Source organism: Callorhinchus milii, unplaced genomic scaffold (assembly GCF_018977255.1).
Source record: "Callorhinchus milii isolate IMCB2004 unplaced genomic scaffold, IMCB_Cmil_1.0 Scaffold1, whole genome shotgun sequence".
NCBI classification, from domain to species: domain Eukaryota; kingdom Metazoa; phylum Chordata; class Chondrichthyes; order Chimaeriformes; family Callorhinchidae; genus Callorhinchus; species Callorhinchus milii.
In genome coordinates, this window is record NW_024704742.1 from 105095491 (window position 1) to 105113788 (window position 18298).

At 37.9% G+C, this 18298-nt stretch overlaps 1 protein-coding gene across 1 annotated transcript in view; it reads right to left on the reverse strand.

The window, feature by feature from the left end:
* Nucleotides 1-18298, reverse strand: part of fer (fer (fps/fes related) tyrosine kinase) — a 159185-nt gene that overhangs the window by 49034 nt on the left and 91853 nt on the right. Inside the window, exons 13-15 of the mRNA XM_042334027.1 lie at nt 4071-4127; nt 3239-3354; nt 2358-2452 (exon numbers count right to left, since the gene is read on the reverse strand). Of these exons, the coding sequence (XP_042189961.1) occupies nt 2358-2452; nt 3239-3354; nt 4071-4127 (268 nt within the window). The remainder of the gene's footprint in view (nt 1-2357; nt 2453-3238; nt 3355-4070; nt 4128-18298) is intronic.

The following is an 18298-nucleotide window of genomic DNA, read 5'->3' on the forward strand; positions in this document are numbered from 1 at the left end:
GCATTTTTGTGCTCATCAGATGAAGGTGGTTTGCACTGGTTAATGGAATTAAATTTGTTTCTACTTCCTACACCAAGCCCTCTCAGATATGGTTTAGAATGGGTTAAATCCAGGGTAAAGCTCATTTCTCTCTACTTTAACCTTGAAATCTGTAGTTCCACAACACCAATCCCCATGGATCTCTCAGAAGAAGAATGAATGGCAATTTAGTGTCAATTAGTGTTGAACTGAGGGCAGTTTGTGTTGTAAACTTGAACCTATTGAAAATCTGTTTGACTAAAAACCCTCACAGCCAGCAGGAAAAGGAGACTTTTGTGTTCTCTCTCTCAGCTGGATTCAACCCGAGGTCCAAGGGTTGAGAAGGCAGTTCTCTAACTCAAGGCACCTGATTTCCTCTTTCCTTTCATTAAAAGTGCTGATTTTATATTCAGAAGACAAGTGTTAGTTGTAAATGAAATATTAATAGGGCTAATAAGTTACCGATTTTAATGTTACTCAACAGAAATCATTGAATGATTAATGGTTAACACAATTTACACGATTCTATTTCACCATTTAAAATTGTAGCATCCTTAATGATGCATTTCTACTTTGCTGTATTACATACAGCACAATGTAAGTAATAAGCCTCAAACAAACTGAGAATTGCTGAACAACTGGAACTTGACAGTAATCCTGAACAATGGAGATGGTGAGGAAAAATGCTGATACAAACTAAACATGAACAACATAGTATTTTACTTGCAAGACATGATTGTAGGTTAAATTTAGGATAGAGTGAGTGACACAGTCATTAAATACATTGTGCTGACACCTGTGGGACCCATTTGCCTAGTCTTGACAGAATGAATGTCTCCTCTTCACAGCTGAAAATCTCTGGTATCAAAGAAACAGGAGGATTTCCAACGGGCACAGCATAAAACTGTCAACAATTTAGTGCGAGCCTGTGCCTTCTTAAGTAGCTGACCATGCCCCCACCACTTTCGTGTGTGCACTGTACCAGGGCTAGAGTGTGCAGGCCCTGGCCTGGTCATGGGGGGAGGGAAGCAGTGGATGGGAGGGGCAAATTGCAAGTGGACAGGTTTGTAAGAGGACTGACAGTCTATGGAGTCCTGTAGCTCAGTGGTTAGAGCACTCGCTTTGCAAGTGAGAGACCTGAGTTCAATTCCAGGCAGAGGGCGAAACCTTTGGGCAAGTTTCCTTACTCCACACAGAGCCTAATAATAATCCCTCCAAAACCCAAAACAATAATAAATTGGTCATTTTCAATCTACGACTGTTTGTGGGACATTGCTGTGCACAATTGGCTGCCGCGTTCGCCCACAAATATACAGTCAATTCACTTTACAGTGTGTTCTGTGAAGCGCTTTGGGACGTCCTCCTGACGTGAAAAGCGCTATATCAAATGCAAGGATTATTATTATTATTATTATTATGACTGAGCACAGGTGCTTGCACCCTTCTGTAGTTATTGTGTTACTGTTGTGGTTTCTCCCTCCCCCAAGAGATTATACCCTTACAATTCTAATGCGAGGCTCTGTCAGTTGGTATCTGCCTGGCTCAGGGGGTCCGCCATACAATATATTGGGGCGTGGATCCTTGAATTAAAAGTGAACAATTGCAAATTCTAAATAATGTAAAATTGAATCACTCCAAAAATGTCCTTTCAGGCTGTGAGCTGATTGCTGAGTTCAGAAAAGTTAAAAGTGCTTGGGAGTTACTCACCGTGGTATATACCCTAAAATCATAGTTCATTCCCTGATCAAGGAGAATGTTGTCCATGGTCTGACCTCTTACTAACCCTTGCTTCCTTCATGTTGTGTCTATTTAGAACCAAGCGCTCTGGGACTCTATCCTGTGTGAGGGGCGTTTTATAAATGCAAGTTGCTGTTGTTGCAGAATCCTCGACAAACACTCTGTCCTGCTTCACCACAGTGAAATAATTCAATGGGGTCTTTGGGACATGACATATCACTGCTATCTGACATCATGGTTTACAAACATCACTCCATGCCACCAGAATTGATTGTATAAGAAACTTACCACATTCAGATGCTTAAAACCTAATTCTTCAGAAAGTTGTACACAACTGTATTAAGCTATATTTTAAATATGCCCCCATTATTTTCATGGAATTTATTTGATTTATCCGCCTAAAATGAAGTAGCGGTCTCAACATAATACACTGCATAGATATTAATATTAATGACTGCAAAATCTCTAAATGTTATATTTTCAACACTTAATTCAGCATATTTCTGTTTGTTTGCTGAGAGGCATTTTAAATAAACTGCTACATGAACGCTTTTGGGCTAGTTGTGCGTCAGCAATTAAACTGATGTATTTAGGTGTTTTACCTGGAATAAGCTCCATAACAATGTAAATAGGCTGCCTTTGAGTACAGACCCCGATCAGCTTGACAATGTTTGGATGATCATACTGCTTGAGTATCCTGATTAAAAGTGGAAAAAATACATACATTATTCAACTTGTTAAAGAGGACTTGCACATTTTACAGCACTTCAATTTAAACTGACTGAAATGCAGATCAGAATTATTTTGTAGGAGTCAAGAAAGATTGATCATCATAATGCCCAAAAGATGAACTTTAGAACAAATTGACACTGAAATTGCCAAGCAGAAGAGTCATAAAAGAAGATGTTCCTCACTTGCAGCAGTGACACACAAAGCTTTTATCTACCTTTTCAACTGAGTTATTGTATCAAAATAAAAGCAATGCATCTGTGACTTACTTATGTGAAAATTCTCTTGTTCCCTTCAGGGAACATTCCATTAAATGGTTAATCTTTTAAAGGTTATCATGCTACCAGTACAGAGCAGTAACATGATTACTAATACGTCATCATAGGCTCAATTCATTTTGAAAGTGAGCCAAAAACTGACACCAAATCTACTTTGATCAATGGAAATGAAATAACATTGCGTCAAAACCAATTCACTCAACCTTCTCTGCTACAGAACTATGGTGCAGGGTGAACATCGCACAAAAAAGGGAGAGGGGAAGGAAGAATCGTATTAAAAAGATCAATATTACCAAAAAGTTTTTTTCCTATTATTCAAACATTGGTGAATAATTTTTAAAATTAAAATGACCTTGCTCCACAGGACTTTTGATAAATTAGTTCACTCACTGTCAGCATGAATGAAAGGAGGAAATAGCTTTCATAGATATAAATGTGTTTTTCCTCACTGCATATAGTCAGAACATAAAACCTACCTCGCTTCCGATAAGAACTTAATTTTCAGCTCCTGTGGCAAATCTTCTTTGCATGTTTTTACAGCAACCTGAGTTTTATCTTTTAAGGTTCCTTTGAAAACTTCCCCAAAATTTCCCTATAAAAAAACGTTCATTTAATCATAAAATACAGATATCTGAGATGGATGAAAGTATCATACAATAAACACAGAGTTGAAAACGAGAGAAAAAAAAACATTAATCTGATGTTGAATTGACTTTAACAACTACTTTGGGGATTATGTCAGAGAAAAGAATGTCTACAGTACAAAGCAGATTAATAGTATGACTATTCCTAGCAAAAAAAAATTAACAAATGCATGGTTTATGATTAAACAGGCCATGATAATTTGGAACTGTAAGCCAACATTGAATTGCACATCCGTAACAAACACACAATTACTATATGGATAGTCAAACAGCAGCATTCAGTATTTTTCTCGGTCTATGAGTCATGCACAATTTCCTAACTGAGAAGGTAGATAATGAAATTCTTCTCAGGATTCAGTCTGTTCTGCTCCCAAACTAGCTGGTATGCAAGTGCACAGGAGGGGCCCTCTGCTCATTCCTCTCATTTCACTGCAAGCATCCCAGTGGTGCTCATATGCAGCTCCAGGTGAGAGTGACAGTGTAAGAGCACACTGCTTGCCTGCTTCTCTATCCTGGAGGTCAGAGGAATGTTGTCTGGTTACCGAAAAAAGTTAAAGAACAAGATTACATATAATTTTTTTTACATTGGAATAATTCTAAGGTTGCAACAAACTGACATTTAATTCATACCTATGGGTCAATTGATAATTATTTTGTCACTTACTTTGCCCAGTAATTCTGCAAGGGTTACATCTTCATGATTGAGAACCCATTTCTTGTCCTATGCCAAAGATAAAAGAAAAACATTTAATAACATAAAACATATACTATACCCAACAACATTTTTAATACAAATAGAATGATGACCTTGGTGTGGAGGAAATATATTGGATGTCATTCAAAAAGGTTAAAACATTGCAAAAAATTTTAGGGAGAGGATTCATACAGGGAATACAATACCATATATAGTGATATCATCTTCAAGAAACATTTTATTTTATAAATCACTTAAAACTATACTCTAAAGAGAAGCATGTTTCTCCAGGTTCACTGGCCAACAATCCTCCATCTAAAAATGAGATTATCCACTTCATGGCAGTGTGTGGAACATTGCTGTGCACAAACTGGCTGCTGCATTTATCGACAAATTCACACTTACTACATTTTACAGTAAATCCTGTCAACGCTTTGAGATATCTCAACAATCAGATAAGGCATAACATCAAATGCAAGACTATTATTATTGCAAGGTGACGGAGCTCTTTATCTCACTAACTAGGCAGTCAGAAGTCCCTTACTTTCCAGGCTTCACCTGGCTGTGCCACTTCCCATTCACTGGCACTAGTTAAGATCTATGCTTCTCCAGGAATATTTGAGCACAATTGAACTGGTGTAAAAGTAAATTGGCATCAATTCTTTCAATGTTTAGCTCCTGGAATTTCAAGTCAATAGTGTAAAATCCATCCTTTTCCTACATTATCTCATACATATTTCTAATGCATAGTCTGAAGAGTACATCAAGAAGAGTACATTAGGAACTCTGCAGCTCGTGTCCTCTTCCACACCAAACTCCGTGAACCCATCTCCCCCATTCGCGCCCGACTCCATTGGCTCCCTATCCTTTAGAGGATCGAGTTTAAACACAAGGTCCTCACCTACAAAGCCCTCCATGGCCTCACCCCACCCTACCTCTGCGACCTCCTAACCCCCTACCAACCCTCCGCTCAGCCGGCTCTGGCCTGCTCCACGTTCCCCGACCCACCCTCCCCACCATTGGTGGGAGAGCCTTCAGCCACTCTGCCCCCAATCTCTGGAACTCCATCCCCCAATCACTCCGCGTCAAAGGATATATTGTATTCGATTTACAGAACTAATACGGAAATTAGTAACATATTTTCACCTCCAGAGCTTTAGCAGGTTATTCAACAACTTGAAAGTTTCAGTTATGTGTATTTCACAAGTGTTAAGCTGAAGTTTATTTTAAATGCAAACAACCTTTTAAACCAATTTCTGAACACTATTTCCATGCCTTCGTGCTGCTAATAGGCAATCTTGGGTTCACTGCCTGCTGTTGCCACCTACTGAATGTAGAATGACTGGCTGCTGACAATCAGTAGGAAACAGTTAAGCTATTTTCTCACATATAATGGCTCTTCATCCAACCTGTGGTTTATTACTTCACTCCAAGGGTCTCAAAATTGACAATACAGCATGTATGTATATAACTCACTCTTTCATTTAAAATAAACTACCACAATTCTGCTTTGAATGCTTGAAAGACACTTGGTACGTTCAAAACAAAGCTGCATATTCACGCTTTCAACTGAACCTAACAACAACAACAAGATTGCATTTATAGAGCGCCTTTCACGTCAGGAGGACGTCCCAAGGCGCTGGACAGTTGGGTCATGACCCGAGCAGGGGGGAAATGGTCAGCGTGAGGGGAGGGAAGGGAGGGAGCGAGGAGGGGGTAGAGAGTCGAGAGGAGAGCTGAAGGCACGGTCAAAGAGAAAGGTCTTGAGACCGGCCTTGAAGGAGGAAAGGGAGGAGGCGGCGAAGGCACTGGGGGATAGAGTTCCAGAGCCTCGGGGCTGAGAGGCTGAAGGCCCGGCCACCGATGGTAGGGCGGTTGGGGCGGGGGATGTGGAGCAGACCGGAGCCAGAGGAACGGAGGGTACGGACAGGTAAGTAGGAGAATAGTAGGTCGGAGAGGTAGGAGGGAGCGAGGCCGTGAATGGTGAGGATGAGGATCGATCCTCTGGGGGATGGGGAGCCAGTGGAGTCGATCATTATTGCAATTAAACAATTAAACTAAGTAATTAAGACAGAAAAAGAGTATAATATAATGGCAATTATCTACACTAACTGAGACCGGTCCAATTATTGATCAGCAAACAGTGCGGATAATCAGACATCATACAACAAAATATTAAACTTCAATTTATTTTTTAAATAAGTTTACAATTTTGAAAAGCATCACACAAAAAATAAGTTAGCTACAACAGTTCAATCAGGAGTTATGTTGCCACTGTATTACCACACTGTTTTCTCTCTCTCTGCCTCACAACTTCACTCTCACTGATTGACTTTCTTTTTCTCTCCATCTCGGTTTTTCTCTATCTCTATAGATAGGAATAGTAAGTTTAAAACAACAGCCAGTTCACAATGAATGTTTTGCCAGTGATATGGAAAATAACAGTAAGTACTGATTACTTTAAATGCTCTATTATAAAGGTGGTTGATGAATCGGGAGATATTTTACTATTCTCCACCCAATAAAGTTTGAAAGTATGGGTCATTGCCTTTTTCTCTAGAATCAATGGTATCTCCAATTTATTCACTGCACGACTTCCAGCAGGCTATGGCATTTGTAAAAATGCAGTCTAGTTTGAAGGCAGAAACAGCAAGAGCAAGTTAATAGGTAGCAAAGCTTTTTACCAAACACTGGAAGATCCAGCTACTCTCCGCCTTCACCTTATGGTTTCCTAATTAAGTATAAATTCACACCTCGTAACTCCACTTCTTCCTGTGAATATGTTGCCACAATATAAATTAGTCCAGTAGCTTAGTGGTTAGAGCAGTCACCTTGCAAGCTGCTGGCACTCTGAATCTCCAAATAAAATATTCGGTTTTGAGACGTTTTATTCATGTGTAAGTTACTGTATATAAATGTAAGCTGCGGTTGATTCATCTAATTAGAATTGTAATGCAGAATCCACAGCCTTGATGGCAGCACCGAAAAGCACAGCCATAATTTTTCAAAATTGAAAAATGTGATTATGTTTTTGATGCTGGACCTTGAGTAATCTCAAGTAAGCTCCATACAGACTAGTTGATTGAAAAACACCTAAGAGGAGAGGCCTACATAGGTGAGCTGAAGAAAAAAAGTCCACCAAATGTATCACCGAAGGATGGGAGAAAATCCATGCCTCAATGTAGTGACAGTGCCTTTGCAGGCATTGTTGCCACCAATTTATCATTTAGTTCTATGCTGTTAGCAGTAATGTGATATGTAAATACAGCAAAAGTTAACAAAGAGATACTTACTATTGTAAGCATTCAAAAANTTATCAAAGGAAACTCGCAGAGACTCATGGACTAATTTGCTTCAGGAAAGCTGCAGGTGCATGAAGGCCAAGGGCAGTGGAAGCAAGTTTTCGAACAAGTTTTCTTCAACATCATCGTTGGCAGACAAAGACTTGCTGGAATTTTGTTAAAGTTTGTCCTTGGTTTGCAGTTGGTGTTACCAACAATATATTGAACAGACTGGCGTATGTGGCCAATCAGATATAAAGAACCATAGATTTTTTGGTTATATCGGAGAAGAGAGAATGGACGAGCTACCCGTCATAATAATTAATTTGATTACTAACCCATCGTAAGCATTAATTTGATTCGATGAAATGTATAATTTGGATTATGTGTAACCTTGCTAACCTTCTATTAAATTTTACCACTTAAAAGGAAATTTGTGTCAGTTCATACTTCACTGCAGGGTCATGAATTGAAACAACCATTACAACATGACTAAGACCCGACTGGCCGTTCTGCATAATAAATATAATAAAAGGCTTATCTTAGGGAAATTTTCTCTTAATTAAGTTTGAATCCAGAGAAAATTCATATTGCAGAATTCTTCTACCTTACATTTGTTCACGATTCTGATAGTATCTAAACACTCTTAAACCCATTATTTTGTAAAAAAAATAGAATAACATTTCACATAGATCATTGCACAATGTTATTTGGGATGTGTCTATTGTCTAAACAGAGGTGCTTGTGATCAGACTTGAACTTTATATTCAACTCCCGCAAAAGCTTTCCACAAAAATGTTGTAGATTTACCATACCAAACCATATTAAGTCACACAATGATGCTTATTAATTTAAAATACTTTTGTGGAAAATTACACATGATATGGGTGTATGAATAGAGTTCATTTTCAGATTGCACATATCTAATTGGAATGAAGTTCACACAGCAATCAAATTCACCTTGATTTTTGCGTCCATATCATTCTCTTTTGTTCTAGGAATTGGGTATTCTACACTTCCCCATCCATCGCTTTGTTTGAAAGCCATCCCTCAATCAGTCTCATTCAGCCAAAACACTGTTCACTAGCTTTTGCTACAATATAATCAACTGTGCACAAAAATGGACATTGCCCAATATTATGAAATGGCACAATATTTCTGTAAACTGGGAAACCCAATTCCCAACAGGATAAATTGGGCAAGTATTGAATTGGAAGGAGTTCAATGTAGTCAGGTAATGCACCTCTAATTGGCAAAGCAGCAGGATTTCCAACACCTTACTTAAATTGAATTTTGCAATCCTACTTTCGTTAGCAGATACAACCTACTAAAAACTTCCTGCAGAAAATTTTGCTTTGCATTAAAATGAGCCCATCACCTACCAAACCCCTAAACTTCTGAGACGATAAAATACATTCCTCAACAGAGCAGGAGGAGCTCAGTGGCTAAAACTAAATTAAATTAACACTGACAAAACAGCACAGCACTAATGTCTTAGTTCAACAAACATGACATTTTAATCAATATTTCATCTCAAAGATGTTAAACACTCTTTTATTGCAGTTTAATGTGTTGACCAGGAACCTCTGTTTTGACTAATGAAATGCTGACTAGATTGCTCCATTCACAGCAACACTGGGTAAACATTACTTGCAGTAGCATCACAAGGAATTGATGCCAATCACAATCTGGCAGACTGACCAGGTAGCATAATCCCCACTGGCCCTTTACCTGTAAGGTAATATTTCACTGTTCCCCTTCCACACCAAGCACCATTTCTTGACTGAGCAATCACACTGGCAAATCTCAGCATTGTTGTACCTTGTAACTATTCTATGTGTGAGCAACAATGATAAAAGCTGAGTTGCTCATCAATTTTATTTCATTTCGACACAATGCCTTTTCCAAGAGATCAGGAACTTAAGCCCCAGTTACGATCACTTAATGCATACTACAGAGAAAACCTGATACAGTTAGTGTTTACATAATGCAGATATATCCTACACAGTACATTTACCCACCATACCAGCAGCAAGTTTCTTAATTCTTTTATTATCCATTTTAATGCGATTTTTCTCGTCTATTGGACACTCTCATACCACTACCATCCTCGTAGATGACACGTTACTGGATTTCTGCCAATGAGCCTCCTATATCAGCTCCAAAGTGCGCGAGTAGAGTGTGTTGTTGTGCCTGCTAATTTAATTGTGCCCTAGCAAATGACGAAGCTGATTAAGATCAAAAACTTATCGTTTATCAATATTTAATGTGGTGCAAACAATACATTTTTTGGTTGAACAAGTCAAAAATTAGAAAATTCTGCATTACATGCGTGCTGCTATATTATCATTATGAAGTATTAAGGACAGTATATTTTTACTGAAGCATCACAAATGATCATTAACTACAAAGAAAATGGCACAGTCTAATTTCAGCTCAGAATTTTGGGACCTCAAGGGAGTATACAAGAAAAATGAAAATGGATGTATAATGAAATTACAGAACGTTAATCTAACTGGCATGCTTACAATAATACCAGCTCATGACAGAAAATCACCATACAATATTATTCATACAAATGAGAAAAATCATAAGCTCGTCAAATTAGATGAAGAAATTACAGCTGTAAAATCCAGGCACTTTCTCCTGCTCTTTTGTTGTTGAGAAATGAGCAGCAACCTCATTACTTACATGGTACTACTCCCTCAAGCCACACAAAATTCCAAGTAGAGTGTGCACATATATCACCCTAATAATGTTACCAGAAGTTCATTATCCATAGTTTATATAATGAAGTATTCATGTCAGAAGATTTTTTAAAAATGCATATCAGAAAATATTCATGTCAGAAAAACACTAGGGTTTTACAAAGAACCTGCAGCACTCCTACATTACAGTTTCCCGACATACATCTACTGAAGGTTGTGTTCATTTGGTTATTTGGTTATAATAATAATACTTGCATTTGATATAGTGACTTATCATGTTATTGAAATGATTTAAAGCACTTCACAGAATATAGTGTACAGTGAATTAGCTGTATATTCTGTCTTTTGTGGGTGAACTGTGGCAGCCAATTGCACAATGTCCCACAAATAGTGGATTGAGTTATCAAATTATTGTAATGTGAAAACCTATTTTTGAAGGGATTATTATCCCCTGAAAGTTATCTGCCAATTGACTAACAACCGGGTTCCTACTTAATGCTAGGTAAACAGGTGTGTGGAATAAGGAAACTTGCCCAAGGTTTCGCCTTGCTGGGGAATCGAACCTGGGTCTCTTGCTTGCGAGCAAGTGCTCTTACCAATACCCTACAGGACTCCAGTTTTACTTTTGATGACAATGATGTAACTAAATTCTTTGTCCATTAATGGTTTGCAATTGCCCCCTTTCCCAAAACATAAAATGTGATGCTGCTCATAAAAAGCTTATTTATGGTCAACAGTGTAGCACAAAAGCCTAAACCATACTGAGGATATTTTAGCATAAATTTAGGGATGTAAATCCCAATGACAAAGAAATGCGCATCAAGGTTCATCTTGGCATACGTAATGCATTATACTGTTTTATAGTACCATAGATATTATACTTTGTCGTTTTTTTCCTCTGCAAACGTGGAAAATTTATGTATGATATGCATCTTCTGTCCTTCTACAAAACACGATTAGGAAAGACAGCCACAGGCAGCAACTTAACTACAGCTCTCCTTGTGTCCGCCCTGTATCTAGTGAAACAAAAAGAACAAAAAGGAGGGGGAAGAGGTGGGGTGGGGGTGGGGGGGTTGGGGGTGAGTATCTGAGCAGGATGGGAACTGTGATTGAGAGCGAGGTTGATTCTTGGCTGAGAAAGAGACATAGAGGTGATCCTCCACTTTGGCTTCCACTCTAGCTCAGGTGCCCAGCCAGGGTGTTAATTAAGGGCTTTGAGACGTACTCCCAAAGTGAATGGCGCTATGTAAATGTAAATTGTATTTCAATACAATATTCTTCAGTATTTAAACATTTTTTACTCGATCAATGGATTGTAAAAATTGATTATACATCACCACATTGAGAGATGAGTATACAGTTGAAGAGTTTACTTTGCCCATCAAGCAGAATTGCAATTTCCATCAACCAAAGTATTACTTTACTTTTTTGTAATAATTACAGCCCGAATGAGTTTTGAGCTAGGCGTTAAAGAATCTCTGAGGCAAATTATTAAGATACAATCATTTTAAAGCTATGATCCAAAGTTGTGGAAATTGAAGATGTGTCTAGGAGTAAAGTAGACCCATTCTCTGAAATATTAATGAAAAATAAAGAAGCGTGGAAGATATTCATTTCATGCCTTAAATAACTGAATTTAAGAAATAAATCTTTCCGGATTTGTAGTCTATCTGCGATTATTACATTTAAAAGCTATACTCCAGCAGTCTCTGTAGATTGCACAATTGGAACTAAATATATAGCTGAATATAATTTGGAAAGCAACAAAACTATTCTAGTCAGTTGGGCATTAAATCTTCACAATCTACTGAAAACAGAAAAAATGTATTGGTGGTAATTTGACTCACTGACTGTGTCTTGTCCCACATTCTCATTTATCCCTGACTGTTATATACAAACAGTTATGACATTTTATGTGCGATAGGATCAGTGCCTTGGGGCATCCTCCTGACGTAAAAGGTGCTATACAAATGTAATTTGTTGTTGTTTATTCTTATTCTGTGTTCTGCAATAACTGTTGGGTAAGACCATCACCCAGGACAAGATCATTGATTGGCAGCCAAATGGTCAACTATCTAAACATGCCAAATAATCTGTTTTTGTGATTTGGTTTGAGAACTTCCATCAATTAAGCAATAATGTATTTCAGAATTCCATTAACATCATACTGTACTAACAAAATAATCAATAGAACAGTGAATTATTTAACTTTTACCTGACATTCAGGTTTTATGGATTTTTTATGCTCATACAATTTCTGCCAGTCCAAATGGATTATACAGTAGTTGTTGCAATAAGACCAGCAGATCTTAAAACATCAGGACCTAAAATAAATAGAAGTTTATCCTGACAGAGGTGGATGGGTGAAAGTCTGTATTTTGTTTTTTGTATTTTGTTTTGGTATATAAGATGGAAAGCCAACAGGTGCCAAGAGGAACATTTCTCTCACAAAATGTACACTGTGTGCTGGGAGTGCTGAAAGACTTGGGAGAAGTTGTACTGGGTATCATTACATAACAGATCTCCAATAATCAAATATATGGTACAACAACTCTGGCTTGTCATAATCCCATATGGCAAATCCCATTTGCCATATGAGATTATGGCAAATTCCCATAAACTTGATCTTCCAAGATTATGGGAATTTGCACTTTAAAATGACAAGTTTTTAAAAAATTATACAGTACATTCTTGTCACCACTGTTATTTTCTCAAACATTGAGGGATTATCAAATTAACTATTGGTTTGAGGCTCCAAAGTAAATTGGGCATATAAAGGACCAATGAGTTCCAAAGTTCTTTTTTAGCAACACAGCAATTATACGAACAATATATAAGCAATACAGCAATTATATTCCGACATAATAATTATAGAATGAAATGCAAACATTCATCCCATCCCTCTCTGTCAGGATAAACTTTTAATTGTTTTTAGGTCCTAATATTTTAAGACCTGCTGATCTTTTAAGACCTGCTAAACTAGGTGGGAGAGTAAGCTCTGAGGATGATGCAAAAAGATTGCTATGGGATATAGATAGGCTCGGGGAGTGGGTGAGTAGGTGGCAGATGGAATTTAATGTGGGGAAGTGTGAAGTTATTCACCTTGGTAGAAAAAATAGAAAAACAGATTATTTTCCAGAGGGGGAGAGATTAGATAGTGTTAGTGTTCAGAGGGATTTGGGTGTCCTTGTACACCAGTCTCAAAAAGTTAGTTCGCAGGTGCAGCAAGCAACTAAGAAGGCGAACGGCATGTTAGCGTTCATTGCAAAAGGTTTAGAGTACAAGAGTAGGGAAGTCTTGGTGCAACTGTATAGGGCCTTGGTGAGACCTCACCTAGAGTATTGTGTGCAGTTTTGGTCTCCTTATTTAAAAAAGGACATACTTGCCCTAGAGGGGGTGCAGCGTAGATTCACTCGGTTAGTTCCTGGGATGAGGGGACTGACCTATGATGATAGGTTGAATAAACTAGGGCTGTATTCTCTAGAGTACAGAAGAATTAGGGGAGATCTTATTGAAACATATAAGATTCTTAAAGGGCCGGATAAAGTAGACACTGAGGGTCTGTTTTCCCTGGTAGGAGAATCTATAACCAGGGGTCACAGTCTTAAAATTAAGGGTCAGCCTTTTAGAACAGAGTTGAGGAAACATTTCTTCACTCAGAGGGTAGTGAATTTATGGAATTCACTACCCCAGAAGGCTGTAGATGCTCAGTCCTTGAACATCTTCAAGGCTGAGACTGATAGATTTTTAAAAAACAGAGCGATTAGGAGGTATGGGGATTAGGGCAGGTAATTAGAGAGGTCTGAAGATCAGCCATGATCTTATCGAATGGCGGGGCAGGCTCGAGGGGCCAAATGGCCTACTCCTGCTCCTAATTCTTATGTTCTTATTGCAACAACTACTCTATAATCGGATTTGAACAGTTCTTACAGATGCGTAGTAGACCTAATTTTAGTAGTGAAAGTGAAGGAAACTGATTTTCCATCAACTAGCTAATTGATCACTCAAGGGCCCATGTCTCATTCTGTAGCTCTTAATTTCAACCTCTTGCATCCCTATGGAGGTAGACAAGTCTCATCTTTGCACTGTCAAATCTTTACCATAACTGTAGGGACCCCACGACCAACAAATTGATTTTTCATATAATTGCTCTGTGTGTGTGTGGGGTGGGGGGGGGGGAGAAAACTTAATTACCAAATGTAAAATGGAGCAATAAATCCAATCTAACATAAACTTGAGCTGCAGTTTGTTACTTCCTCTTGTGGCTGACAGAAGCATTATTCTAATTCTTTTTTAATGTCATGAGTTGTCTTCGCATACTCTCCTGCAGACCAGCTGCATTTGTAACTGCAATTTGAGTCTCCTGAAATAAGCGGAAAACTCACACTTTTTGACAGCTTTCAACAATAAGTTTGGAAACCAGTGGTATCAAAAATGAGCAAAATGTGCCAAATTGGGTAGGATGAGGGCTGAAAACCAATTGAATGCTTCATAATAGTCTATAAGGTAAGATCAGCACGAGGTCCCTCCTGTTTGACCACTCTTCCCTTTCCCACCAAAAATGGGCTGGCTGTTGCCTACAAATGAGTCTACAAATTACTCTACAGCAATTCCTGTGAAATGCTATGAAACATTTTGATGACATGGTAAGGGTGCTAGATCAAATCCAAGGATTATTATAAAGTTATCACACATTTCAACAGTCAATTCTTGCGACCCTTTTAAGAACCAATTAACAAGAATGTTCAGAAATTCCACTGACATTTTGTGCACTCTTTGGTCTTAAAATTTAAGATGACTCAGAACTGCAGAAAATTCTATACCGTAGCCTTAGCCTTAACTTGAGCACTTTTTGAAACCAACTTCCAAATTAAGTCTGAATTCATGAATTTTTCAGTTAGGTGTGATCTTGAATTTTAAGACGAAATGCACTTTCAGGCTATGCCTGTAATAGAATTTTTGGCGCTGAAAGTGAGAAATCGCTCTTGGAGCTAACTGTAGGTACATCAATAAGGCGGGTTTATGATACAACTTGTATTTATAGAATGTCCTTCACCCAATGAGTATCTCTGAGCACTGAACAGTGACGTAGTTCTCAATAATCCCATTAAAATTAGTCAGTCACAATACGTAATGGCACAAGAAATTTCACTCTTGTAGAGATCAATTCATAACATGAAAGTTTCGAACAACTTGTTCATCTTGCTTTTTGTGCATCAATGATTTTAAAAATAAACTTGGTTTACCGCACTGTATACTCCACGTTGTAATCTACTTATGAGACTTGAACACATTTTAAAATGTAAAATATTCAAAATTCCGTGATTCCACCCCCTCTCCCTTCAGATTTGAATTATTTCAATTTTGGTGAGCCAGTGAATAGGTTTTATTGAAGATTTGAAGCAGACAAGAACCTTCAGTGGATTTCAGACACTTTTTTTGAAAACCACTGCAGTGTGTGGAAAGCACAAATAAAATGAATAGAGCAGCACTCCAATTCTATACGCTGATAGTTAAATCTCAGAATAGAGCAGCCCATCCCAAAGAGAAGAATCACTAAAAACACACAAATTTGATGTCAATAAATTTATTTTTAAATTCTCTTTCAATTATGCCATCAGTAAATTCCAATAATGCAGGTCTCAGTAAGACTTTAAAAAGGTCGATGAAGACAGTTTCCACGTGACAACTGTAAGTAAGGAATCGACTCCTGCTAGTTAATTAAAGAGGAACAATACTCTGGAGAGAAGTACTTTCAATCTAATGTACACTTTCTAAGAAGACTTATAAATTAAAAACATTTCCTATCAGAGAGGGGACATTCTCAGTCTTGTTGCCCCATCAATGTCTTCTCACCTGCAATTTTGAACTCCTCAACTTTCCCTGCCTGTCCCTCAGACTCACCAAACCTGTATACAACCTTGGTATCATGTTTGATCCCCAGTCATCTCTTCTGCCTCACATTCGGTCACTGACCTGGACTGCATTCCTCAACCTCTGCCACATTGCCTGCCTTCGCCTCTATCTTACTTCAAATATTGCTGAAATTCTCATTCATACGTTCGTCACCTCCCACCTTGCCAGTCTCCCCAGCTGCACTATTAAGAAGATTCAAATGATTCAAAACTCTACTGCGCTGAACCAGGCTCCCCAATCCAATCAGTTATTGACAAGCTCCTTGTTGCAGAATAGATCGATTTCAAGATCTTCACTCTCAATTTAAAAACTCATCCTGGCATTTCTCTATCTCTGATCTGTTAACACCCCATTCCTCTGCCCACCACCTTCACTCAGCTGGCATGGGTCCCTTATCCATTCTGCTCCACAGTTACAGTCTGTGCTTTCCCTGGAACTCCTTGCTTCAATCCCTCTGTTTTGCCCCTTCCTCTGTCTGTCTTCAAAACACACATGAAGAGTCTTGTCTTTGACTGTGCCTTTGCTTACCCCCACCTCCCCTTTTCCTAATGGGTGTCAAGCCACAATGCTGTTAAGGGCTGTGTGTGAAGAGTACTATATCAATAAGTGCAAGTTATTGTATTAATATTCTTCCTTTTCTCTGTTTTAAATTAAACAAATGTGCATTGATTTTTTTTGTAATTGATGTATTTTTAAATTTTGTTTTAAATTTCTGATAATGTTTCTGCTCCTTGAGGAAAGGGATCTACATGCTGAGTGAGTTAAGTTTTTTCACTCAAGCATGCTAGATGCATTCCAAGGTCATCTGAAGCACAACTTAGCTGAAGAGCAGTTTCTTCTGCAATGCCCAACAAGGACCTTAACCACCAGATAATCTTTAACTTTAAAACTGTGTCAGCTTATTTCAAATTCAGCCTTCCTGGAGGAAAATTGGCAAAATAGTAGTGAAATTACAGACTCTTTCTGTTGTGGTGTTATGTCACCTGAGTTAAGATTATCAAGCTCATTTCATATAGATCTTTTTACCTGATATTACTGCACCCTGATAAGGTAGGATGGTTCTGGATACAGCTGAAGTGAAATCTATAGATCATCCATGAAAAAAATCAAACAAAATCTATTTTGTAGGAGGGATTCACATGGTCATTTACAAATTGCAAAGGTTGAAAAATTCTGCCCTAGTTTCTAAATGGCAGTATACTGTTTGTCTCCCAAGTGCACTGAGACACTACCCTGCAAGTTGCTGTTGTCTAAACGGAAGCAACCATTGAATTGTCAACTCTTTTTATGACAACTATTGTCATCTCATCAGATTGAGGTGTATTTGATTCCAATTCCAAAATTGCCAGGACAGAGAATTCCTCAGATTTGTAATGTTGAAAGTATTATTTTGTTCTTACAATTGTTGTGCACAACACCTTAGGTGAATAAACTATCTCTTTTTTGTGAGGAGTGGGAGGAGAAAGAAGCTCACAAGTTCCTTTGAAACAAGCAACTTCTCAAAAGAACAAGATTAATAACATCAGCATTAACACTGACAGATTTGAATACAAAATATAATTGGTATTTTCTAAACAACTCTTCAGAGTTAAAGAAAGCTAATACTGTTCAAACTTAAAATGAGATCCCTTAGTTTGTGGGAATTAAGGAAAAAAATCTATCCGTTTATTTATTGATTGATTGAGTACTGGAACATCTGTGTTGTGCACAGAGAGTAGAGCAACTCTACAGAGAAATACAAACCACCACTTTAGTTGAAGTATCTCTGCACACATTTGTAAATTCAAGGATACATTAGCTTTGAGACACATAAATAGTCATACATTAAACAAACATCTAATTTACAAGTTCAAAGTAAGTTTAAAGTAGGTGGTCTGTAATATTTCACAAATTTTGGGAGGAAAGGAATGAATAGAAATGTATAGAATTAAGGACCAAGGTAACCCAGGTAAAATCTTAAATACTCGTGTTTTATTTCGAGCAATTTTCTTTGGATCTTACAATTTTCAAATATAACCCCCACTGTGGAGGGATCTACTTGATTATAACCAAATAAATTGATTCAAAAAACTTAAATCATATAATTCAAACAGTTTACACTTCAATCTTTTATTCCCTCTCTGGTCAGTATAATTCCCTAGACCACAGTAAGCAGAAATCGAAACACTTTTGTTACTTTTTGAAATCAAGAGGACTGCATCTGTTTTGAGGAAGAGGATGATGTAATGTTGAAATTTATTGATTGCATTCTCTTTCCAAAATTGTTCCCAAACCTCATTAGAACGGACTCATT